This window comes from Microcebus murinus, chromosome X (genome assembly GCF_040939455.1).
Source record: "Microcebus murinus isolate Inina chromosome X, M.murinus_Inina_mat1.0, whole genome shotgun sequence".
Taxonomy (NCBI): Eukaryota; Metazoa; Chordata; class Mammalia; order Primates; family Cheirogaleidae; genus Microcebus; species Microcebus murinus.
This window is the reverse complement of record NC_134136.1, coordinates 42,747,165-42,772,945: the sequence shown is the minus strand read 5'-3', so window position 1 is coordinate 42,772,945 and position 25,781 is coordinate 42,747,165. Positions and strand designations below refer to the sequence as shown.

General features: G+C 37.5%; 1 protein-coding gene and 1 pseudogene across 3 annotated transcripts in view; one reads left to right on the top strand and one right to left on the bottom strand.

Annotated features, from left to right (window-relative positions):
• Positions 1-25,781, bottom strand: part of PLS3 (plastin 3) — an 85,333-nt gene that overhangs the window by 28,074 nt on the left and 31,478 nt on the right. For 2 of the 3 annotated variants that reach the window (XM_012749475.3, XM_075999394.1), the window contains exons 2-3: positions 13,758-13,841; positions 10,951-11,031 (exon numbers count right to left, since the gene is read on the bottom strand). In XM_012749475.3, the coding sequence (XP_012604929.1) occupies positions 10,951-11,023 (73 nt within the window). In that variant the 5' untranslated portion in view covers positions 11,024-11,031; positions 13,758-13,841. The remainder of the gene's footprint in view (positions 1-10,950; positions 11,032-13,757; positions 13,842-25,781) is intronic. The other variant, XM_012749483.2, reaches the window with a different exon arrangement.
• LOC142866162 (uncharacterized) lies at positions 9,136-9,254 on the top strand (annotated as a pseudogene).

The following is a 25,781-nucleotide window of genomic DNA, read 5'->3' as shown; positions in this document are numbered from 1 at the left end:
TACCTTCCATTCAATAATGTTTTTATTCCTTAGTCCCACTGTTTTTCATATGTAGATTTAATTATAATAGAAAGAAACAATCTGAACAGAGAAATGACTCAAGATGGCCACAGCACCACCCAAGGAAATGTACTGTGAATAAACTATTTGATGTTACTTAAAAGCTTGGTACTAGGTACTGTTCTTGGGACTGGGGATACCACAGCTAACAAAAGAAAGTTTTGCTCTAGCCTACTAGGAGGCTGAGGCAAGAGGATTTGCTTGAGTCCAGGTTTTCGAGGTTGTAGTGAGCTATGACAATGTCACTACACTCTAGCCTGGGAGGGAGGGAGGGAAGGAAGGAAGGAAGGAAGGAAGGAAGGAGGGAGGGAGGGAGGGAGGGAGGGAGGGAGGGAGGGAGGGAGGGAGGGAGGAAGGAAGGAAGGAAGGAAGGAAGGAAGGAAGGAAGGAAGGAAGGAAGGAAGGAAGGAAGGAAGGAAGGAAGGAAGGAAGGAAGGAAGGAAGGAAGTCTTGCTCTCAAGGAGCTCACATTCTAATAACAATGAATAAATAAAACATGAAGGTTGGGCGCGGTGGCTCACGCCTGTAATCCTAGCACTCTGGGAGGCCAAGGCGGGCGGATTGCTCGAGGTCAGGAGTTCAAAACCAGCCTGAGCAAGAGCAAGACCCCGTCTCTACTAAAAATAGAAAGAAATTAATTGGCCAACTAGAAATATATAGAAAAAATTAGCAGGGCATGGTGGTGCATGCCTGTAGTCCCAGCTACTCGGGAGGCTGAGGCAGGAGGATCGTTTGATCCCAGGAGTTTGAGGTTGCTGTGAGCTAGGCTGATGCCACGGCACTCACTCTAGCCTGGGCAACAAAGTGAGACTCTGTCTCAAAAAAAAAAAAATAAACAAATAAACAAATAAAACATGAAGTATGGCTAATATTATACTATATTTTATAGTCATAAGTGAAGTGCTAGGAAAAAAATAAAGCAGGATAAGGGGTTAGACTTAGGCTATTTTATCTCTAGGGGACATTTGGAAATGTCTAGAGACTTTTCTGATTGCCATAACTAAGGGGGGTGGGGAGCAGGGAGAGGATACTCCTAGCACACAGTGGGTAGAGGCTAGGGATGCTGCTAAATATCCTGCCCCCCCCCCCCCCCGCAACGTGCAACACAGAATTATGGAGCTCAAAATGTGAACTGTGCTGAAACTGACTAGCTCTGAGTTACAGTGACACTGGGGGGGGCAGAAATGGAGGTGGTGCTATTATGACAGAATGGTCGAGGAAGGCCACATTGATGACACTATATTTGAATGAAGAATTGTATGAGGCAAGGGAGCAAATCATATATATATCTGGGGAAAGAGATTTCAGGTAGAGGAAATAGCAAATCCAGTCTGTGATGTAGCAGTGTGATGTGTTTTAGTAACAGCAAAGATCCAGTATGACTTGGGTAGAGTGAGCAAGGGGGAAAGTGAGGGATAATGTCAGGGAGCTGATCATCTAGCCATGGAACACATTTGGGAATCTTTTTCTAAGTGTAATCTAAGTGTAATTCATATTAGCTAATACTTTGTCTATTACTAAAATGTTAAATATCCTGTAGGAAACCATTTCACTAATACTTTGAAGCCTGATGAAGTTCTATGTTTAGTGTTACTTAGAGTAATCAAATATTCTTAACCTTTGTTTGCTACATCTTAAATCTATCAATTCAAATATCTGTACTTTTAAAACATCAATAGCAAACCACTCAACACTTGTGAAAATCACTTGTATTTCCTTTAGGTAAAGCACTTAACTTCCTTAGGTCGTAGCTTCACTTTCTTTGCTGTGAATTTACGAAAGGTCATGCATCAAACCCTTTATTTAACATATAAAGTGTTTATTTGTAGGAATCAATCCGACAACAACATCTGCAGTTGCTAAAAAGAACAAAGTAGTGCTCATGACACTAGGGCAGGATTTTAGCAGCTCTTGTTGTATGAAAGTCTTGGGTTTAAATACATCTGGCTCCTGTGAATATACTAAATACTAATCTGTTTCTCCCATTTCCTTTATAAAGCTAAAATGGAGCTCAGTACTTGGGAGTGTGTCCCAGCGAAACGTACACAGCATAGTTGAAGGGACACAGGATCTAATTTCAACTTGCCTACGAATTTGCACAGATCACCTCTTCAAGCTTTAGTTTTCTTATCTGTAAAAGGAGTGCTTTGAACCAAATTATCTCTGAAGTTCCTTTTCCACTCTATCACTCTTTGGTTCTAAATCAGGACACACACACACACAATTTTAAAAATAAAAAAATAAATCAGAACACATGGGACTTCATATCCCCCCCCCCACATTTTAAAAACAGGAGATAGAATCATAATGCATATTAAATACAGATATAGAGAGGTAACATTCTGATCAGTACTACATCTGATTACCTACATATAGTATTCTTTCATGTTTATGATGATATCTTCAGAGAAGGAGATAGTTCATTCTTTTGAACTATCAAAACTTTGTCCACTTTAGTAACTTTTTTTTTTTTGAGACAGAGTCTTGCTCTGTTGCCTGGGCTAGAGTGCCGAGGTGTCAGCCTAGCTCACAGCAACCTCAAACTCCTGGGCTCAAGAGGTGCTGCTGCCTCAGCCTCCCGAGTGGCTGGGACTACAGGCATGTGCCACCATGCCTAGCTAATCTTTTCTATATATTTTTAGTTGTTTAGATAATTTCTTTCTATTTTAAGTAGAGATGGGGGGTCTCACTCTTGCTGAGGCTGGTTTTGAACTCCTGACCTCAAGTGATCCTCCTGCTTTGGCCTCCCAGAGAGCTAGGATTACAGGCATGAGCCACCGCACCCAGCCCACTTTAGTAATTTTTGATAGAAAAATATTTTTAAATGTATTCTACTTTTCCCTGACTTCTGAATTGACATATAATGAGCACAATTTAATCTTCTGTTGTTGACTCCAGTTTACACTGGTGTATATAACAGGTACTCAATAACTGTTCTTTTTGTAGTCTCAGAGATAGAGTGCAAGTGGAAGATAGAGATGTTTTAAACCAATACTGAAGAATTTAGTGGATTCAAAGCTCCATGAAACTAACTAAGGTCCTAAGAGTCTATCTGGTAGTTTATTTGTATTAGGCAGAAATAGAAGTTTGGGTAACAGGGAGAACTACCATTTGCATGAACGCTCTCTGAAATAACCTCTGAGCATTAATTAGAAGACAGCTCAATGATGTGATTAAAAGATGCCAGGAAGTAGCTACCCTAAAGTATAATGGACATAAAATAACCACATGCAGAAACTCCAATTCAAAGTGAGGGTAGCAATAACACATGCTTTTAGTAAGTGACAGGAAAATTTTAAAGAGGAGTAGAGGAATAAAGATCTGTATGGCTGGGCGCAGTAGCTCAAGTCTATAATCCTAGCACTCTGGGAGGCTGAGGCGGGAGGATTGCTTGAGGCCAGGAGTTGGAGAGGAGTGAGACCACAACTCTACTAAAAATTAGCCAGGCGTGGTGGCTCTTGTCTGTAGTCCCAACTACTAGGGAAGCTGAATCAGGAAGATCCCTTGAGCTCATGAGTTGGAGGCTGCAGTGAGCCATGACCACAGCACTCTAGTCTGGGGAACAGACTAAGACCCTGTCTCAAAAAAAAAAAAAAATGTCATTCCATGGCAATCTTCCTTAATGGTTTCACATCTCTTGATAAATACTCCTTTTAAATCTTTTTATCTCCCACCCCATACATAACAGAGTGCCTTGCATATAATAAACAATGGAAAAAATGTTTTTGTAGAATCATTGACTGGCAGCTATTGACCCGGGAAAGAGCTCTACTCCTAGATGAGCATTTTAAAAACAAAACTAAAAACAACAATGACAAAAAATACAGGAATAGAATTCAAAGACTGAATGGCAATTCATCGGGAAACCAAAACTTGACAGAAATATCCCTTAAATAACATTCAATCTCATTCCTTTGTTCTAATCCTGTCCCCACCCAGCAGCCTTCAGATCTGTAATTTGGTTTTCTAAACGAACACACCCACCAAGAAGGGCCCAAGTAGACAACCAGTGATGGCTGTCAGGTCAGGACCTCTCTCTCCTTGCAAGTGTAGACGCCTGCCTTGGCTTTATTAAGAAAGGCCATTCGCACTTGTTTAGCATGAGTCACTCCAGAGCAATCTGAGTACCTACTCTGTGGGTACATACCCACTGAGCTAGATACCAAAGATACAGAAATGAATCAGACAGAACCACTTGGTCCTACTTCAAACTGTGACTTCCAAATCTTTGGAAAAAGTTTGAGTCACTTGGGATATCTGTCCTTAATCCTTCCTGGGATGAGAAGAATATGTCTTCTTTTAAAAGTTTTACCTACCCTACTATTTTTTCCTATTTTATCAGCAGATGTTCATTTAGCTTATACTACCTCCCACGATCAAAGGCATTTTAGTGTCAGTACTAATGAATTACATTGAGCCTTTCTTAAAGGTCCTAAATCATATATTTTGAAGAAAACGATTTCAATTTCAATAAGAAAGCAGAGAGAGCCTAAAAAGGCGGCTAGCAATTAATTTTACAAAATCTCCCAGCTGGTAAAGTACTTGAAACACAAAATAGCATGCAATTATTCTCAAAGAGTTTTATGCTAATTTTATGTCCAATCCCCAGTCAAAAAAACAAAAACACATCCTTAAACAGTATCAGGGATTTAATGTGCTTTGGAAGGCCAGAAAATGAGGCAGCATAATGGCATTTTATAATGCTTCCATCTCATCAGCGATGTTCACCAGGTGCTTAACACTTTTTGTCTACTTCTAAGACTAACTTGTCACAATTTAAAAAAATAAACATAAATGCTGATGATTATTAAACCTAGTTTTTTCCATCTGAGAGACGTAGTTTCATTTTAAAAACTGCTTAAATGATAGTCTTTGAATTATGCTTTCCTCATTTGTCAAATGAGACAGTTGAGATACATGAATGATTCCCAAACAATAATGCAAAATGAATTTTGGATAATTTTCCATTATTCCATAACAATATAGTAAAAGCTACGTGGCAAGTTTTTCAAAAAGATAATTCAATTTTTTAAATCATAAGGGCATATCCTTATTTGCTGTTAAAATATCCATTTTAAAACAAAGTGATAGAATTAAGAATGTTGCTATTTAGTATGGTGAACATTTTCTATTCTGAGTTTTGACATAAACATGAGAATCTAATAATAAACTGACCCAAAAAACACAGACCTAGATTGAAAGCAGTTTTAACAACTGGAAACTAAAATCAAAACCACCAGGCATGATGACAATCCGTATTGTCTCATTAAAGCAGCCAATATTCTGGAACCCCTTTCTGGCTCACTTGCCACTTGCTCATTAACTATACATGGGGATGGGGTGGTAAAGGTTCTGCATTTTGAAAACTATTCTGTTCTAGTTATCGTAGTTTTCACACAGCTGATAAAGTCAGTATGAAATACCATACAGCTTATATGATCCAGAGCAGTCTCAATGTTTCTGCTGGCACACGTCTCAACTTTTTGGTTCAGAAAATATGGTCAGTATGGGTGGACATTAACAAGCAGCAAGGAAAAAGAAACTCCACTTAACCACTGAACAAAGTTCCGGAAGAAAGTTCTAAATTTCAATAAATTGACTAAGTGTTTTCTTTTTAAAAAGTAAAAAAAAAAAAAAAATCACTATACTTTTAAAAAACCACTAAGAGGCTCCCAGTGCTGCACCAGACAGGCCCATCTTTCATACTGGCTACTGGATTCATGAGAAAAGAACCAAATGTTACAAGGAATTCATATTCTCTCTCACTCTCTGATGACACATGTAGCTTCACATCTGCATTTTGTTTTCAATGAAACCTCATTATTCTTTTTTACCAAGTATTATTTTAAATGCCAGTTAACTCCCCCAACACCCTCCCCCAAGAAACCTTAAAGTAAATAAACTTATTATACAGCCATGTTCCTGCAGAAGTTTGAATCACACCAAGAATGCATATCCTTAAAAGGAAATGTTTTCCCTCCCCTTGCATCCTGTTATTTAAGCTATTTTAAGTACTTGTCTGGAGAAAGCTGAGCCAGAACTCAAGTGGTTTTGATTTTAGCTGCTGTTTTACACTGCCCTTGTCCAGGTGGTATGTGGTACAATCTGTCACTTCAAACGCATCTTTTGGGGTGCTACTTTGTCTTATAAATCTGACAGTAAGAAAAAGACTGGGATTTCCTTTGACCCTCAGGGCGTGTGTACGTGTGTGTTGCTTTAACCATCCTCGAATCTGTCTAAATCTGGTGTCTTTCTTTATATAGAGGTCACATATTGTGTGCCCTCATCTGCAACACACATGCGACCTCTTTATTAACCCACTCTGGACAGTGCTTTTTAGGACTTCAAGAAGAAAACCAATCAAGTGCAAATGCATATACTTTCAGAAAAGCTGGACTTAAAAGTTCAATTTAGTTTGACCAATACATTCCACAAATTTTTTGCACTAAAGAAATGACAAAAGGGCCGGGCGCTGTGGCTCACGCCTGTAATCCTAGCTCTTGGGAGGCCGAGGCGGGCGGATTGCTCAAGGTCAGGAGTTCAAAACCAGCCTGAGCAAGAGCGAGACCCCGTCTCTACTATAAACAGAAAGAAATTAATTGGCCAACTGATATATATATAAAAAAAAAAATTAGCCGGGCATAGTGGCGCATGCCTGTAGTCCCAGCTACTCAGGAGGCTGAGACAGCAGGATTGCTTGAGCCCAGGAGTTTGAGGTTGCTGTGAGCTAGGCTGACGCCACGGCACTCACTCTAGCCTGGACAACAAAGTGAGACTCTGTCTCAAAAAAAAAAAAAAAAATGACAAAAGGAATCTACATGTCTAACAATAACAGATTCACACACACATGCACACACACAGACATACATGATCTTCAATGCCCATAAAAGCTCACAAAATACTGATTTAAAAGACTCAGTCAAAAGACTTGGGCAGAAGAAGAATTTAAACTATATTCCATCCTAAGATCTAAGCAGTAAAGTCAAGCTTTCATTAGGCATTAAAGCCTTACAAAAGGCAGCTGCTAACCATTTCCAGATGCCTGTCTAAACATGGGGTTTCCTTTCACAGCTTATACCTTTTGGGGTAGCTCACTCCAGCAAATATAAGAGGGTAGACTAGAGGTTGACACATTAGAGTTCATCCTACTGGTGGATTCCCAAAGGGGGACCTCAAGTACTGCTGAAGGCTAGACAAGTTTAGAGGGCTGAGACAAGGCAAACAAAAATGTTTATCCATCCTTTTGTGATTCAAAATTTCCGGTGGTTTGGCCATCATTTTTCACCTGCTCCCACTCTACTGTTTTAAAAATACATACATACCTACATACATGCTCACATGAGTGTTCTCACACCCATGTTGCTTTTGCCCTCACCCACACACCACCAATGTGTTCTCCTATCTTCCACACAGGCAAAACAAGGTTTTCAGACTGTCCCAAGACCGTCACTTCCAATAATCCAATTGAAGACTAAATTAATAATTAACCAGATGGTAGAGCAAAAGAGCGCTGGTTAGTTTTTTTGTAGATGGACTGTAGGTTTTATTTTTTAAGGCATAATTAAGTAAATATGCACTGAGTTAGTTTTATCAAATACTGAAAGTAAATTAAAGTACCATGTTTTTTGTGGCATCATCCTGATGTGGTTTTTATATACTAGAAAATATCAAGTAATTTGAAACAACTCTACTTCCTGGGATGAGAGAAGTCTGGTACAACTACAATCACCACAACCAAATTTTTTTGGCTTAGTTTGGTGGGCAACCTCAAAGGAATACACCCACACTATTCCTAGTCCCTTAAGAAACCCCATTATTCTTTTATTTCAAAAGTGCTGAATTCACGTTTTAAAAAGCTCAATAGAGAGTGCTTAGGAGAGAAAAAAGTTAGATTTCAAAGCGTTTGCAGGACTAAAGCAAATGTGAAAGGATTTACATTACATGAATTTGTCTTTATGACAAGTAATCATCCAAATGACCACTAGCTTCCATAGCGAAATTAAAGTCTTAGAATGGAAAAGACATTTTAGAGCTGGTAAAATATTGATACCTAAGTGTTCTGAAAGGTCTTATTTATTCTTCTTTAGAAAGAAGTTATACAGTATTGCAGCATTTAAATCAAAACAGAAACATGAAGTACGAAAAATGAGACCTAAGGTTTTTGCTACTGGGAAATACTGGAAACAATTGTTGAGAAAATTAAAATAATTATAGAAGCTTGGAGCTACAAACTGAGCAGGTGCAGAAAGTGAAAGGAGAACTTTAAATTCTAATACTCAATTTATTGCTAGTAAAGAGAGTTTCAAAGCACTATTAATTGATTGAACAAAACCTACGATTAGTGGTAATTACAGAGGTTTTCTCCACACACTATGATTTTGCTGAATTTCTAAGGAGATAATCAAGGCTATTATTGTTAATAGATGGGGAAAATCATATAATGATTTCCACATTTTGTCACAATTGAACTGAGACAAAGTAGTCTTCCCTACTCTCTGCCACCACCTCTACCAAAAAAAAAAAAAAAAAAGAAACAACGGTCTTTAACAGGAAAATAAGTTGGAGAGTTACAGAGCCTATATTTAAAATAAAGTTTCCCTGAATTAAAAAAAAATCTATAACACCTTTGACGGTTGCCTGAGGGCTCTGTAACTAACAACTAAAAGCTACAAACATTTTTTAAAAGAAAATCAAAAGACTCAGCTGGGTATTTAAAGGAGTTTCTAAAAGATAGACTACACATGAACCTTTATTATGCTGAAAAATATATATAAATTTTATGTGCTACAATTTAATGGTCAAAACCTTTAATAATAAATTCCACTATAATGAAAATCTTCGTAACAAAAGCCCTTTGAATGTATAGTTGATAATGACAAAAATCCCAGTACATCAAAAGACTACGTATAGTTCCTTGGGATTCAATCAATTAAATATTTATTGAGAACCTAACATGTGTGCAGCATTGTGCTAGATACTGAATGGGGGATACAAAAGAATAATATTCCGAACAGGCAGAAATTTTGGACTCCAGAATTCATATTTATAGCATGTATGGTAACAAGAGTCTGCATGGTCTATGGCCATATCACCCTGAATGTGCCCAATCTCATCTGATCTTGGAAGCTAAGCAGGGTCAGGTCTGGTTAGTACTTGGATGGGAGACCTCCCGGGAATACGGGGTGCTGTAGGCTTTTGCTTCTTCTTAAAATAAAAAAAATTTAAAAATAAGAGAAGAAAAAAGAATAAGAGTCTGCATGTCTTAGGAACATCTGCTGGTAGGGACTTTGGGTAGCTGTTTGTCTAGCCTACACTCTACTTAAACAATAGTTCCATAATGACCTTTTCTTGCAGTCAAGCCTCTAATTGTTCTTTTCACTTACTACAATTTAACCTTGTTTCCTCTATGGAGATAATTGGTCAATCTTCTTTGTGTCATTTATCTTTTAAGGAGCAATAAATCTCTTTTACTGATAAAAAAGTATTCCAAGTCCCATCACATAGGCACTCTCTGAATTAGCTTTAATTTTTAAGAAATATCACACGCAAATATTTCCAAGATGAAATATTTGTGTCCACAAGGACAAGCCCATATCCAACAACAAACACTAACTTGAGAAGAGGAGGTACTGGAGATTAAACAATACCACCAAGAATAAGGCATGGTCTCTATCTTCAATATTCTATTCATAAAAAACAAATTAAGCTTCCCCCAATACTGAAAGATGAGTATAAATAAAACAGGAGGTTCAATGGAAATTATATAAAACAATTATAATAAGACTATTTCTAAAGAATAACAAGAGAAAAATAAAAAAAGAAAACCTCTTGCAGCCAAGAACCCACTTGTTGTTTTTCATAATCAATCTGGTATCAGGCTATGTGGTGTTCTTTGTATGGTAAGTGATTTCTATGGCAATTTAATTAACTGCTATTTTATACATATACACATAGATTTTTCTAGTAGGATTATGAAGAGTCACTTAGGCTGGGGGTCATTATTCTTCCCAAGGTATGCTGTTACTACTAAATGCCTTCATAAAAAATGTTGATCATAAATATATGGGAATAGAGATGTATATTTCCTCACTTTTCACTAATGGGACTTTTGACAGAAGTCTAAGAGTAAATTCTGATTTAAATAACAAGTCATTGTAATCTAACTTTATACCCTTTAGTCAAAGAGATACCAAATAATAATAGTCAACTTCTTTTTAATATAATCAACTTCTCTAAGCACGTTTACGTGTGTGTGTATATTTCAATAATCAGTTTATACTCTGTTTTCTCATTATCTTCTACAGACTTGACCCAAGCACTGAAATTTGGAATGTAAATTCTATATACTGCTTCCATAGCTGCTCAATGATATGACATGTTATGTAAGGTTAAAGATGCTATAACTTTCCATCTCATATTGATACTATAATTCAATGTGGGAAGGTAGAATGACTTGCGCCAAAGGCACAGAAGATCCATGGAAAAAGGCAAAGAAGGCCAAACTAATTAGGGAAGGGTAAAACATCACCTAATGTTTCTGGGTGCCATCCATCCCTTTGAGAATATGGTGAAAGCACCAAACAGTCTCCGCAGAAAAATATGATTCACAAAATATAATAATGACACAAAAGTTGTCATAAAAGTTTCAGGAACCACAGCAGCCCCCAGTTAAGGACCCTGGGCAAAATCCCCTTGACCTTATTAGATACCACATATAATTAGAAATAACGTAATTTTAAGTATATAGCTTCCAATACTTTATCTCATCCATTTTAACTATCTTGCCCTAAGGTTCGTGATTAATCATTCACACAATTTTTAGATAAGTAACTTTGATTAGGACCTAATAAAGACTGCTTTTCTATAGTCAGACTACAAAAAAATACTCACCAACTTTTGCAAAGGCCTCTTTGAGTTCATCAAGTTCATCTTTGGAAATCTGAGTGGTAGCCATCTCATCCATTTAAAGATCTAAAGAAAAACCAAAAAATTTTCAGACTTAAAGTTTGTGATGAATATATTATAAGCACTCTTGCTAAAATTCTCATTTTAAGGATAATTTAAACAGAATTGCAAACTACTGAAACAGTCTGAATAGGCTGCCATATCTGTAGGTACAGCCTTAATAAAGAAAACAAGCAAATGAGAAGTTAGCATTTACCAAAAGTTATTCAGAAAAAAATATTTTTGAATTTTCCTCTCAAGGACAAAATCTTAAATTACATTCAAGGAGTATAAGGGCCAAGGACCCAGCAATAACAAGAAATAGATACATAATAGAAATTCTTGGTTGTATATGCCACAGATAAAAGTCAAAATTATGTGATCAATGATTCGTGTGAAATATCATTTTCCCATTAAGCCACTTTAAAACCATTCGCTGATAACACTGATTTTCAAATAACATACTAACACTTATCAATCACTCCCATTAAAGGAGGGGTAAAGAGGAATCAATTAAAACAAACTGTATTTGGATTTGATATAGAAAAACACACAAGTGTGTGTTAATATAAAGACTCACGCATGTAACTTATAATCTGCCGTGTACACCCTTTCCAATGTGGTCCTATTTGATCTATTTAACTAATAGAGCAAAGGTTGGCAAGCTATATATGGCCTGTGGGCCAGATCTAGATCCTCACTTATTTTTGTATGGCCCCAAGCTAAATATAGTTATTATAAGAGAAATTTTGCAATCAATTTTGATGATGAGGCACATTAACTTTGAATCCCAATTAAATAAAATATCCCAGAAATAAAACAATTGTCTTCTTCTAATCAGAACTGTATTATAAAAAATTATACTCAAGTATTATATATTGAATCTTGTCAATACAAATTTATAGAAATTATACATCATTGATATCAATATCATAATATTCTTGATTTTGCCTCTTGACACACAATATTTGTGATCTGAACCTTTTCAGAAAAACTTTGCTGATCCCTGCAATAGAGAAAAGAGGTCTGTACCACAATGGATAAACTCCAAATACAAGCCTATTAACAATTTTGGGGCAAAGAAAAATGAATACAATTATATGTTACCCTGCCCTTTTTTCCCTTTGGTTTTTTTCTTTTAAAATAGAATTTAATCTTGGGTCAGTTTTAGGTTCACAGCAAAATTAAACAGACTGAAAGAGTTCCCATATATGGCCATGTGTCGCTTAATGGCGAAGATAAGTTCTGAGAAATGTGTCATTAGGAGATTTTGTGGGTGTATGCACATCATCCAGTGCACTTACACAAACCCAGATGGTACAGTCTACTACACACCTAGGCTGTATGGTACAGCCTATTGCTCCTAGGCTACAAACCTGTACAGCACGTTACCGTACTGAACACTGAAAGCAACTGGAACACAATGCTAAGTATTTGTGTATCTAAACATATCTAGAGAAGGTACAGTAAAAATATGGTATTATAATCTTATGAGACCAGCCTGTCACTGACTGAAACATCATTATGCAGCATATGACTGTGCCTCCTGCCTCCAAACATGCATAGCACCCCCAACTATCAGCATCCTGCATCTGAGTGGTACATTTGTTACAAATGATGATCCCCACATTGACACATTATTATCACCCAGAGTCCATAGTGTACATTAGGGCTCACTCTTGGTGTTATACATTCTGAGGGTTTGGACAAATGTGTAATGACATGTATCCACCATTACAGTATCATACAGAGTAGTTTCACTGCCCTAAATGCACTGCCTTTTCAAAAGTATTCTATGTGTTAAATTTAACAAACCATACAAAATATAATTTTGAGATCTTATATTTATCTCTTTTAGATATTTTATTAAAAGGCAACAATTTACTCACCAACTCATTTTTTTTTGCCACTAAGAAATGGGGGGCTGGGAGGGGAGTAGAAGGGATTCATGAGAAAGCCAGGCCACACTGGCCTTTTTCATAGCATAGTTGTTATTTTTAGAATTTATCACAGTCCCAGGCACACAGTAAGGCACTCAGTAAAATAGCACTTTGATACAATTCATTCATTCAACAACTATGTGCAAGTTATTGCATTAGATAAATTCATATGCATATTAACTTCCTGAACCCTCATAATAGCCCTGTGAGGTCAATGTTCTTGTTCCCTTTTTTCTTATTAAAAGACTTGGGTTAGGCTGGGAACGGTGGCTCACGCCTGTAATCCTAGCACTCTGGGAGGCTGAAGCGGGCGGATTGCTTGAGGTCAGGAGTTCGAAACCAGCCTGAGCAAGATTGAGACCCTGTCTCTACTATAAATAGAAAGAAATTAATTGGCCAACTAATATATATAGAAAAAATTAGCCGGGCGTGGTGGCTCATGCCTGTAGTCCCAGCTACTCGGGAGGCTGAAGCAGCAGGATTGCTTGAGCCCAGGAGTCTGAGGTTGCTGTGAGCTAGGCTGATGCCAGGGCACTCACTCTAGCCTGGGCAACAAAGCAAGACTCTGTCTCAAAAAAAAAAAAAAAATAAAAAAAAAATAAAAGACTTGGGTTCATTGGGACTATAGAACTGGAATTCAAACTCAGGTTTCTCAAATCCTAGGGAAGTTTTTAAATGACCATACGATACTATTAGCTAAGGGTTCCCTATAATGTAATATACACATATAATGACTGGTATTTTAAAACATTAAATAAAACCAAACTTTTAAAAAATATTTAAAAAACTTGTCTGTTCATAAATTTGTCTTACCTATGATATTAAAATGCCACCAAAGATGGACAACTTCTCAGTAGACAGGTTAGGTAAAAAGACCTTTGAGAGTAGTCTCAGGATCTATGAGTTAAAGAAAGATTTTCAGTTGGATGTGAAGTTAGGCATTTGCACACATGGAAATAACATTCATGGGGATTGGGGGGGAGGGGATGGATAAATTCACATATACTTGCTGTCTGGGGTAAGGACACACTTGTAGCTTTGACTGGGGCAGTGCACAGGCAATTTATGTGACCAAAGCGTTTGTACTCATAATATTCTGAAGTAATAAAAAAAAAAGAAAACACACCTCACACCTCTTAGGATTGCTATTATCAAAAAGTCAAAAGATAACAAGTGTTGGTGAGAATGTGGAAAAAATACCCTTACACATTGTTGTTTGGACAGTAAATGACTACAGCCATTTTGGAACTAAGTATGAACATTCATCAAGAAATTAGAAAAAGAACTACCATTTAATCCATCAATCCCACTTTTGGGTATATATCCAGAGGAAATAAAATTCCTAGCTCAAAGAGTTATCCACACACAAAAAAAGATTAATAAAAAGAAATTTTTGGCCAGGTGTGGTGGCTCACGCCTATAATCTCAGCAGTTTGGGAGACTGAGGCAGGAGGATTGCTTGAGGCCAGGAGTTTGAGACTGGCCTAGGCAACATAGCGAGACCCAATCTCTTAAAAATAAAAACAAAAAAGAAAAATTAGATGGGCGTGGTGGCATGGGCCTGTATAGTCCCAGCTACTTGGGAGACTGAGGCAGGAAGATCACTTCAACCCAGGAGTTTGAGGTTGCTGTGAGCTATGATGATGTCACCGCATTCCAGCCTGGGTGAAAAAGCAAGATCTTGTCTCTTAAAAAAAAATAAATAAATTTTCCATAAGTTAAGCTGCAAAACTAAGGACAGTAATTCTAAAAAATGTTCTATATTTTGCTCATATGATGTTCAACACTACCGATGACAAAGAATACCATATAGAATTTATGCCAATTTTCTTTACACATTATTTTAAGCAATCATGTTTTCATGTTTTCTTTACACATATTTCTTTACACAATTTTCTTTACACATATTTTAAGCAATCACTTTTTTTTCATGTTTTCATTATTACTCATCTCAATGAATTATACCAAGGAGAACAAAGGCACAGAAAGTTTGGAACTGAGATTATCTCAGAAAATCTAAAACATGTGGCCTCTCCTCTATCTCTAAAGGTCCTTTTCCAGTTTGAGCAGTTTATTAGTCAGCAATAATTTAAAGTACATGAGTTAAAAACAACACAAAAAACCTCACACAAGTGAGTTTATTCTCATACTACCATATCAGTTCTATATAAAAGAAAATCAGAACAGATGGTTCTGGACATAAACCATACCCCCTTCCCTTCCCCTCTTTGCCCTTGCTGACCAGGTGGGTTCTAACTAAATCCTGTAGAAATCACTTTTCTTCTTCTACATGCCCTCCCCAATGTGTCTCCTCTCCCTACCCTCACACCTCTATCCCCAAGCAATTTTATCAATATTGTAGGCATCTGCCATATGCCTGGTTCCTGCCCTCAAGGAATTTACAATCTAGGGAGGCAAACCTGTGAATAATTACAAAGTGAATTAGTGGCTGCAATAAAAGGTGTAAATATTCATTTTCTAGAAGGAAAAGTTCTCTGGAGACTTTAAGGATTATTCATTCCTTTTCAAGAGGCCAGGAAAGCAATTGTTCTGTTGTTCCTACATAATCAGGAAATGTTTAGATCTCATAGAAATGAATTTTAGGGCACCAGCTTACTCAAAAAGAATATCAATCCAATGCGTATACTTTCAAATTTTCTAATTTCTTATTCCTGTCTAATTGTCTTAAGAAAAGCCTAAAGTGACTTCTTTTGCACTTATAACTCAGATTTTTTATCTACTGGTGACATTAAGAGGCACACCTCAATAAGAATAAAAAGAAGAATTGAAACCTACACACATCCCCAAAACATTTCCAGGCAAAGTTGGTTCAGGATAACAGAATACTTTAACATAGGATTTTCCCATTTAAATAGGCCTATATTCATTTACTGATAGTTATTTGAAAGGTTAAAAGGCCAGCTGGGGAGGCGTGGTGGCTCACACCTGTAACCCAAGCACTCTAGGAGGCTGAGGCAGGAAGACTGCTTGAGGCCAGAAGTTGAAGAACAGCCTAAGCAAGAGACTCCTTCTCTACAAAAATAGAGAAAAAAAAATTAGCTTTGATGACATCACTGCACTGTAGCCTGGGCGACAGAAGGAGCGTCTGTCTCAAAAATAAGAAAAAAAAATCAAAAGGCCCACAATATATACCCTAGTTGATGAAAACAGTTTTTATTTATTTTTTTTTAAGAGATGGAATCTCTCTCTGTCATCCAGGCTGGAGTGCAATGGCGTGATCATAGCTCACTGTAGTCTCAACTCCTGGTCTCAAGTGATCCTCCTGCCTCAGCCTCTTGAACTACTGAGAAAATCAGTTTTTAAATTTGCCATTTGAAATTTAAAATAAAGTTGTTTAATGTAGATTTTTCCCACTATGAATAAAAAATAGCTTTGTTATTAAGACTACTCATAGGCTTGATGGTATCTTTAAGGACATCAAGAATAAAGTATGATCTTAGAAAAAAACATCACATGAAGTAACTTGGAAATGACTGCAGATTTTAAAAAATTAAAGGCTTACAAGTTAAGATAAAAGAAGCTTTATTTCTCCTTACGGGTCTTCATTGTACTATGGGGACTTTTGGGGGCCTTTTTCTCAAAAAGCCACTAAAACATCTCAGATGGGTTCACAAATACCAACAGAAAATTGACATCAATACTGCCCTGTGGACACTTCATTTAATCCCGAGTACGAGCACCATGCTGTGTTCCTGACACAAGGAGGTAGCATGTTCTGAAGGAAAGACTGGTGGATGTGGAATCAGAGGTATCAATTAGTGCCCTGGTTCTGCTATTTCCTAGCAGTGTGGCCATAAAAAAATTTAAGTAATCTCTCTGAGCCTCAGTTTCCTCATTTGAAAATAGTAATAATAATACGTACTTCCCCCAGGTCCTCCTGAACATTAAAGATGGCATGTGTGAAGGCACATTGTAAACTATAAAGTATTATACAGCAACTTCAAATCCTTGATGAAGGAAAATGGAGAATCAATGAATGCCTAAGTAATCGTGGGAGGCTATATAATAAATATAAGGCATTAGTTTTACTAAGAGCCTTTTACATGGGATACATGAAAAGTTATCTCATCTCCCCTATAATTATTTACTACGGAGTATAATAGGTCTCCCTCATATATAAAAATTACAAGCCTTTACTCAAAGTAATTTGAGAAGGATGGGCCTACAGAAAACCTGTTTTACCCATGACTCAATTTGGTTCCTTCATAAGGCCAGTTTCTAAAGACAACTTGAAGAATAGACAGGAGATGTTTTTAAAAATCCAAATTTGACTCCAATATATTTCAGGACCACTTTTCAAAATGGCTCACAGCTTGTCAATATTGTTACCTTCCTCCAAATTGGTACATTTTCTTCATGACCAATGAAAAATAAAAGGTGAAAAGATAAAAAATAAATTATTACCTGCTGAATAAAAGTTTAACCCCAATTTCACAATATGTGATTGACAGACAAAAAGAAAAACTGATTTTGAAACATGTCATTTTTTTCCCTGTCTTCCTGCAAGAGTGGACTTTATTTACAGGATGAGAGAGGGAGAGAACTGATATTCAAAGAAATAGAAATATATTTTCCTTCTATTTAAATTCAGCAATTCAAATCAAAAATAAAACCTTCCAGAGTATATAAATTTTTCTGAATTCTCTTGTCTGATCTATCCCAAATTCTGCTTCCTCCCTAACTCCTATGCCTGCCTTCTCTGTAAAACGAAAGCCACAGAAAAAAAGCAAGCCTTCTCTCTCTAAATATCGGAGACACAGGAAAACAGATTTTCAAATAAGGGAATAAAACAAAAGCAAACAAAACCTTGTTTGTTTGGTTTTTTTTCATAAATGGATATGGTGTACAACTGAGTATGAATTCAGGGCGTCACCCATAGAAGAATCTTATGCCTATGAAGTCATCCCTAATTACAGAGTTTGACTAACAATACGTCAATTATGAAACCACTCCACCAGCTCATTTAGCTATACATAAACCCTGAACACAAATCTTTGCTAAGAAAGGTGTACCTACAACTACCTGAAACTATTACTCAAATTCCGAAAGGTATTTGAGGGAGAAGAGGAGGGGTGCCTGTTTTCATCTCCTAAGGCACTCACTTTAGAAATGCAGCTGACTAAATTATCTACTATTCATCTGTGTCGTTTGGTACACCATTTGGTCAGGAGGAAGGGCACGCGCATAGGAAACTCGTTTGTGGGTAATCAGCTTTGATTATAAATTTTATGTTTTTTCCTTGAAATTGAAAGGCAACCAAAGGACGAAAGCAAGTAATATTTACCATAGATTTTATCCCAGCCACTAGTATGCTGGGTAAATAGAATTGGGAAAGAGCAGCTGATTACTTAAATCAGAGATTGGGCAACACATACTTGAGCTCCTATCACGAAGGAAGCAAGCAAGGAAGGTGGACAAAACATGGAAGAATACACTATTTTACCATGGAAATTAAAAAACGATGCAGTCACCATTATGTGTGAACACCTCGAGAATGATTAAAAAAAAAAAAAAAAGATTGTGATTTTTCACCTTCCTCCATCCAAAACAGGCAGTGCTTTGGAGCACCCACACTTTACATATCTACCTGTCCCAACAGAAACCGCCGTCCTGCCTCCTCCCTAGTTAGGTAAGTTCACAGCACTAGTCTCCAGGTTAGCTGGGTGTGCAACACTCTGTGGGCTAAAGCTCACCTACTCTTACTGTGATTACTCAAGCTCCACTCCCATGTTTCCTAATGGCTTTAGAAGATTTCAACTTGAATGTCTACTATGTTCACCCAGTCATTCATCAAGAAGGCTTGATGAAGGCTTAGTATGTGCCAGGCACTGTGTTGGGTGCCGCGGATACACACAATTAGGACCTTCTCTCTGGAAGAGCTTATTGTCTAGGAGGGGAAACAGATGGAAAAACAAAGACATAACATCAGTGCTATCATGCCATCACAGAGATATATACTGAGCGGTGGGTGGCAGGAAACGTTCCAAGAAGGTGACTTTTGAACTTTGTCTTACAGCATTGAGTAGGAATTTCTCAGATAGACATCACTGGTAAAGGACATTCTAGGAACAGAGAGAGAAAGAGAAGATGATATCTGGAGCTGAAGAAAGACAGTGTGGCTAGAGTATTGTGTCTAGCATTAGCGACAGACACAATTGCATCAGCAGGTCAGGGTCCAACTTTGAAGGGGCCAAGGGAGAAGAAAGGAAAGTCAGCGAGGAGGATTCCAAATTAGGAAAAGTCTAAGGGTCTGCAATTGAATTTACTGCCACATTATTTTTCCTCTTTTTTCCAACTCTTGTCTCTCCTGCCAAAGTCGGTCTCATTTTCAACTTCCCCGCTTTTCCTCAGTCTCAAGGTGCATAAATTTGGACTGCAGTTTGACCATAAAGAACAAAGGGAGGGTCAGTTAATCACCTAGCCTTCTGGATTCTTCCTTTGCAATCTCTGGGATTTTTCCATCATATTCATTTATCACCTCAAGTCTGGCATATTATTATACAAAAGCCTTTGGGCGGATCTGTCTGCAGTCTTGCCTCCCTGCAATGTAATCTTTACACAGCTAACTTCCTAAAGAGCATATCTTCCGATATATTCCATACAAAAGAGAATCCCAATCCAACTTTTTAGCACAGCATTCAAGGCCCTCCACTTTTCTGGGTTGATACCTGCCTATCTTTCCAATGGCACTTCCCATTACTGTCCTACACCCTACACAACACCAAAGATACCCCAATTCCCCAAACAGGCCATGTATTTTACCACTTCCACTCCTCTTCCTCTGTAGTTTTTTCCAGTGGGATGCTCTTCACCCATCTCCTATCTATTCTTCAAAAGCATCTTTCAGAAAATTTCTTTCAGACTGTCCCCCCCCTAGATAAAATGTCTCTATCCCCAGTACTCTCACAGAGCCATGTTTTCTTCTATTACAGAAAGTCCAGGATTCTCTCAGACAGCTCCAATTTAAAAACTATCTTGTTTCACTGTCAGACAATATGTACCATTTTTTTAATTTGAAAAATAGTCACCACAATATTTAGCATTTAATGCTATTATACGAAGCTCTTGGATGGAAGGGACCATATCCTATTCACTCTTATATTTTCAGCCTCTATCCCAGTGCCTGCATAGAATAGGTAATAATACTAATAAAAATAACATAATTAACATATCATTGTGAGCTTTTATTATGGCAGCTAAGTTATGGGGGACTTACTGTTTACCATGGACTGTACTAAATGCTTTATATATTCAGAATTTAGGACAAGAAAAAAGAAAAAATGCTTTATATACATTATGTAAGTTATTTCTCAGAAAAACTCTATGAACCAGATACACTGTTATTTCCATTTTACAGGAGAACAAATAGGCTTAGAGAAGTTGAATAATTTGCTTAAAGTCACATAAGCTAGAACTAGAAGCAGACCATGTCTCAAACCCAGGCCTGTGTGCCACCAAAGTATTCTCAACCACTATCCTCCGCAACAATGGCTTAGTGAATGACTTTACTTCCCCAACAAGATAGTCTATTAATTAGAGTAGAAATACGGTTTATTCATTTGGGTAGGTATTCCCCATAGCACTTAGTATAATGCATGGACACAGTAGGTTTGCAATAATTATCTTTTGAATCAGAAAGGGCCCACAATTAGTATCCACAACCACTTGATATGTCTGTCGGTCCCCTTTTCTGGAAGCTGTAACTGCTTTTGCCTAAATGGATTGTATAATCTCTGCGGGACATTCCAGATTTTCTGTAGTCATCCTACTAGTCATGCCTAACTAGTTTTACTTCTCAACAAGCTCAAAACAAGCTTTTTGATCACAACTATCTTCCTGAACACATCCTGTTAACTCTTACATTGGTACCTTTTGTTTTATCCTGCCTTCTTCCTCTTTCTCTCTCTCTCACTAAGGAGTTTCTTTCTCTGTATCTACTTCTCACACTTAGAACGCCCTCCCCTTTCCTTTTCTTCCTTCCCTATCCAAATTCTAGTCACCCTTCAACGTTCAGCAGAAGCCTCATCCTCTCCCAAAGCATGTTTCCCAAAACTCCACCTCCCACTGATCTTTCTCTTCAACTCTCACGGAATTTAGAATCTTGCCACAAAAGTTAGCAATTTAATTATAAACTTCCCCCTATAGTTACATAAATGGATCTGAGGACCATCTGGCTGGGACATCCATCATCTTACTTGATTCAGTTCATCTGCCCCCTCCACAAAGGTCCTTAAACTTGGTCAAAAAGAATACTCTTCGTCAATAAAACAGAATCATTCTTTCACCAACAGCACACAAAGACTTGTCTAATTCTTTGCTCTGCAAGTCGTATTTCAAAATTGTTTCTGGATAGCAGAGTCTTTTTTTTTTTTTTTTGAGACAGAGTCTCACTTTGTTGCCCAGGCTAGAGTGAGTGCCGTGGCATCAGCCTCCTGGGCTCAAGCAATCCTGCTGCCTCAGCCTCCCGAGTAGCTGGGACTACAGGCATGCGCCACCATGCCCAGCTGATTTTTTCTATATGTATTAGTTGGCCAATTAATTTCTTTGTATTTATAGTAGAGACGGGGTCTCACTCTTGCTCAGGCTGGTTTTGAACTCCTGACCTCTAGCAATCCACCAGCCTCAGCCTTCCAGAGTGCTAGGATTACAGGCGTGAGCCACCGCGCCCGGCCGATAAGAGAGTCTTAACTTCATCCTTCTCTTGCATACCACCATAACACCTTGCTCAATGCTGGCAACATGGGCATGGCTTAAAAAAATATTCCAACTTACTGCAGTATTTCCAGGGTGGTGATAATTCCCAGCAAGCCCAAACTCCAGTGATCAAAGAAATCAGAGTTTGAGAGCTGATAAGTCTGTAGAGTCCCCTAACTTCATCCCCTAAATTGTAATAGAGAAGAAACAAGTGCCTGCGGTAGTTAAGTGACTTTGCCCAGGACACGGAGGTGTGCAGCAAACGTAAAATTAAAAGAATGTGTGTGAGAAATTACTCTTCTGGTAATTATTCTTACCAGAAACAAAAGCAAAGAGGTTACACGCTGGTTTGTAGAGAGAAGGCCCATGCCTAGTATAGCCCATGGAAGATCATTTAAAAGCAACCAACAAGTGTGACAAATTTCTCAATAACACACGATATTGAGAAATAAGAACAGATGCCAGGAAATGTAGACAGTGACCCCTCTAACTAATACTAACTTGTTTTTCATTACTTAAAGGATAAGGGATTCACTTAAACCTTTAACAGAGGCCGGGCGCTGTGGCTCACGCCTGTAATCCTAGCTCTTGGGAGGCCGAGGCGGGCGGATTGCTCAAGGTCAGGAGTTCAAAACCAGCCTGAGCAAGAGCGAGACCCCGTCTCTACTATAAATAGAAAGAAATTAATTGGCCAACTGATATATATATAAAAAAATTAGCCGGGCATGGTGGCGCATGCCTGTAGTCCCAGCTACTCGGGAGGCTGAGGCAGAAGGATCACTCGAGCCCAGGAGTTTGAGGTTGCTGTGAGCTAGGCTGACGCCACGGCACTCACTCTAGCCTGGACAACAAAGTGAGACTCTGTCTCAAAAAAAAAAAAAAACCTTTAACAGAAATAACCAAAACTGTAATTAGTTATTTAGAACACAGATGACAGGCTCAGTAATGACTAGACTACACAGAATTCTAAAAGTTCTTTCTTCAAAACGCTGGTGTTGAATTGGCACTGACCATAAAACAGGGCATACTCTTTCAGAACAAGCACACAAATGATCACCTTCTCTGTGGCACATTCATTCCTATTTATGACAAACTTCTGCTTCACTGTATTTAATATTGCTTAATTTCAGCCTCTTGAAGGCTAAGTATTATGAACAACCACTCCCACTGTATCAGAGCTAATAACTGACTTAGTTTTAATTTAAACATAACCAAACACTCAAGTATCTCTGTGATTTACTTTTTGTTTTAGTATTTTTTTTTCTTTTGAGATTTTTCTCATACGGGCATACCACCCTGAACGCGCCTGATCTCGTCTGATCTCGGAAGCTAAGCAGGGTCGGGCCTGGTTAGTACTTGGATGGGAGATATTTCTCAAGGAGCATTATGGCTTGAAGTTTTGTTTGCTTTGTTTTAGAAAACTTTCATGGAATCTTAGTAAAGGAGTAATTGTAAAAGCTTAAGAGGCTATAGGCATCATTCTCATTTAATAATTTGTTGCTCCAAAAGTCAAAACAAGGAAGCCAAACCCTAAATGTCCTTAAATGTATCATAGGTTCTCAGTCTTGAAAATTGACGAAAGGTTAAAGCAGAAGGAAGAAGTGGTGAAGGGTTTTATTGTTCATTAATTCTAGCACATTGGCATTATTAAAAAATTGCTTTTATAGTCAATGAGGAGAGCAAATTTCTATGAAAGCAATATTCAACACATACCGCAGAGTTGCTCTGCAAGGTTATTTTTCAGGCCTACATATTCTAGTAATTCTATTTAACATTTCAGCTGAAAATTGTAAAACTAAACAGAGGACATCTTTAGATACTCTAAATCAAATGGACAGTATTTTCTCATGAGGCATTGTCACATATACTGATTAGGTTGTGCAAATATCAGAAACTAGAAAATAAAGCAACTGGCTTATGGAACATAAATCTGGATATATTTAGCAACTATGTTTGTATGATTCATTTAGATTAAAATAATATGGACACAAAAACATATCATGTCAGGTAAGACAGTAAGATTTCACAGACATTTGTGAGTAACCTGAAAAATCTTACTATTTCCATGATCAAGTATGCTTCGAATTCCAAATGAATTGAGAAATGAATTTTGGAAGGCACTATCTGTGACTGAAGGCCAGTTCCACCCTTTAACCAACCCCAAGTAGCTTCCTACCTATAATTGCAATTTTGCCCTGGGTGTACCCAAAACACCTTCAGGGAGATTTGAGCATCAGTCTATTGTTTAATGTGAAGAAGAGATTGCTCTGTCCTACATGTATGCATGCTCCACCAACCCCTGCAGGTACTGGAGAGACTTACAAAGGTTTATTAAGAAGGGCAGGGGAGAAGAGCTGGGAGCAGGGAGGTTATTTGCAAAGTCATGCATGGAGTTAAACTAAGCTATCTTAGCCCTCTTCTTACTTCTCTAATCTCTAATACCTATAACTAATTAAACCAGAAAAAATTTCCTGTTTGTATTGTTTTAAAGGAGCTGCATGGTAGGATGATGGTAGCTAACCAGTTCCCCCCCTTCCCCACATTCCTGTAGCCTCTTTCAGCATAATGACCATCTACTTCCTTCTCTGGCTCTTCCATGAGTCTGTGAGCTCCTTGAAAGTGGGGTTTGTATCTTATTTGATTTTGTATCTTGGCTCATAAGTACCCACTGAATATTTAATAAATGAGTAGGGAAAGTGCACAGACCCACACATCATATAGGCTATACAGTCATCTCATGCGGTTTAAAAAACACATACTCTATTAGAGAAAGCTGTGAACAAAATAGTCAGGTTGTGATAATGTCTCCACATTCTTCACATGCAATTGGCCTGTTATCATGCTTTAACTATCTACTCTTGTTCAATACTTCAAGATACTACAAAATGCTTCAAGATATTTGCAACCTGTTCTTTGAATTTAGCTGAAAGTCAAATAGAAACAAGTCTTTTCAGAAACAGTTTTAACTTGCAACAATTTTGGCATTCAAGCAGCACATTTCACCTTTACAATAATATACATCATGCACAGATTATGTTTTGACAGGCCTGCAATTTATAGATAAAAGTTAACATTAAGAAATAAATATAAATTGCCCAAACTAAAGCTATACTTACATTTTATATTATGAATATTTTCAATATATCCAAAGGTAAGCAAAAATAGTACAACAAACACCCATAAACTCATCACAGATTCTCCATTTATCAGGATTTTCCCACAAATGCTTGCTTTATTTATTCTATCTTCCTGTCCTCTCTCCCCCCAATCTGTCTCTCTTCCCTGAATATACTAAAGCAAACCCCAGATAGCCCATGATTTCACACCTACACAGCTATTAAGAAATGAGTTCATTTTTCTGGAAATACTTCAATTCTGTGCTAGAATCAAGCATAAACTAGATTCTAACTGATTTTTTTTTTTCAGCACCAATATCTATGAATCACTTAAACTCCAAAGGGTGTCCAATTCTGTGTCATTTCCTGGAGGAATAGCAAATACCTCCATTTTAAGTAAAAGTTTCCTTTCCTCTTTTTGTACTTAATAAACAAAGATAAGATCTGAAAGCACTGGCTATTTAAAAATAAGTCAATAAATAACTTTTCTAATAATAGAAACATTCAATTCAATTCAGTCAGATTGAACAATTCTTTAAATGTTTGCCAGACAAGAATTTTGTAGCTATTTAATACAAAGTCTTAATTATAGTCTAAAAGCCCCCTTTCCTGTGATCCAGAATACTGTATCAAACCCAAAGAAACAACAAAAAGGCACCTCTCCCCCATCTTTACAAAGCTAAGTTGTACAAGCTCACTCCTTGGATTCAAATAATCCACTTTCCTTTTTAAAAGGTGTAATTCCCTTCCATATTTCCTAAGTAAACTTTTACATGCTCCAAAAACAATCTGAAAATTTATGGAAAAATAAATCTGCTGCTAATGAAATTAATTAACCTTTACACCTGAGAGATATTTCCAGTTTCCTTTCCTATGCAAATTAACATATGTTTGAAGCCAAGGGCAACCTTCAGGGGTGTGTGTATGTGTATGTATGAGAGGCAAGGCAAGATCAGACTAGTTAGCATGCTTCAACTCAAAACTGAAACACCCTAAAATATTATGA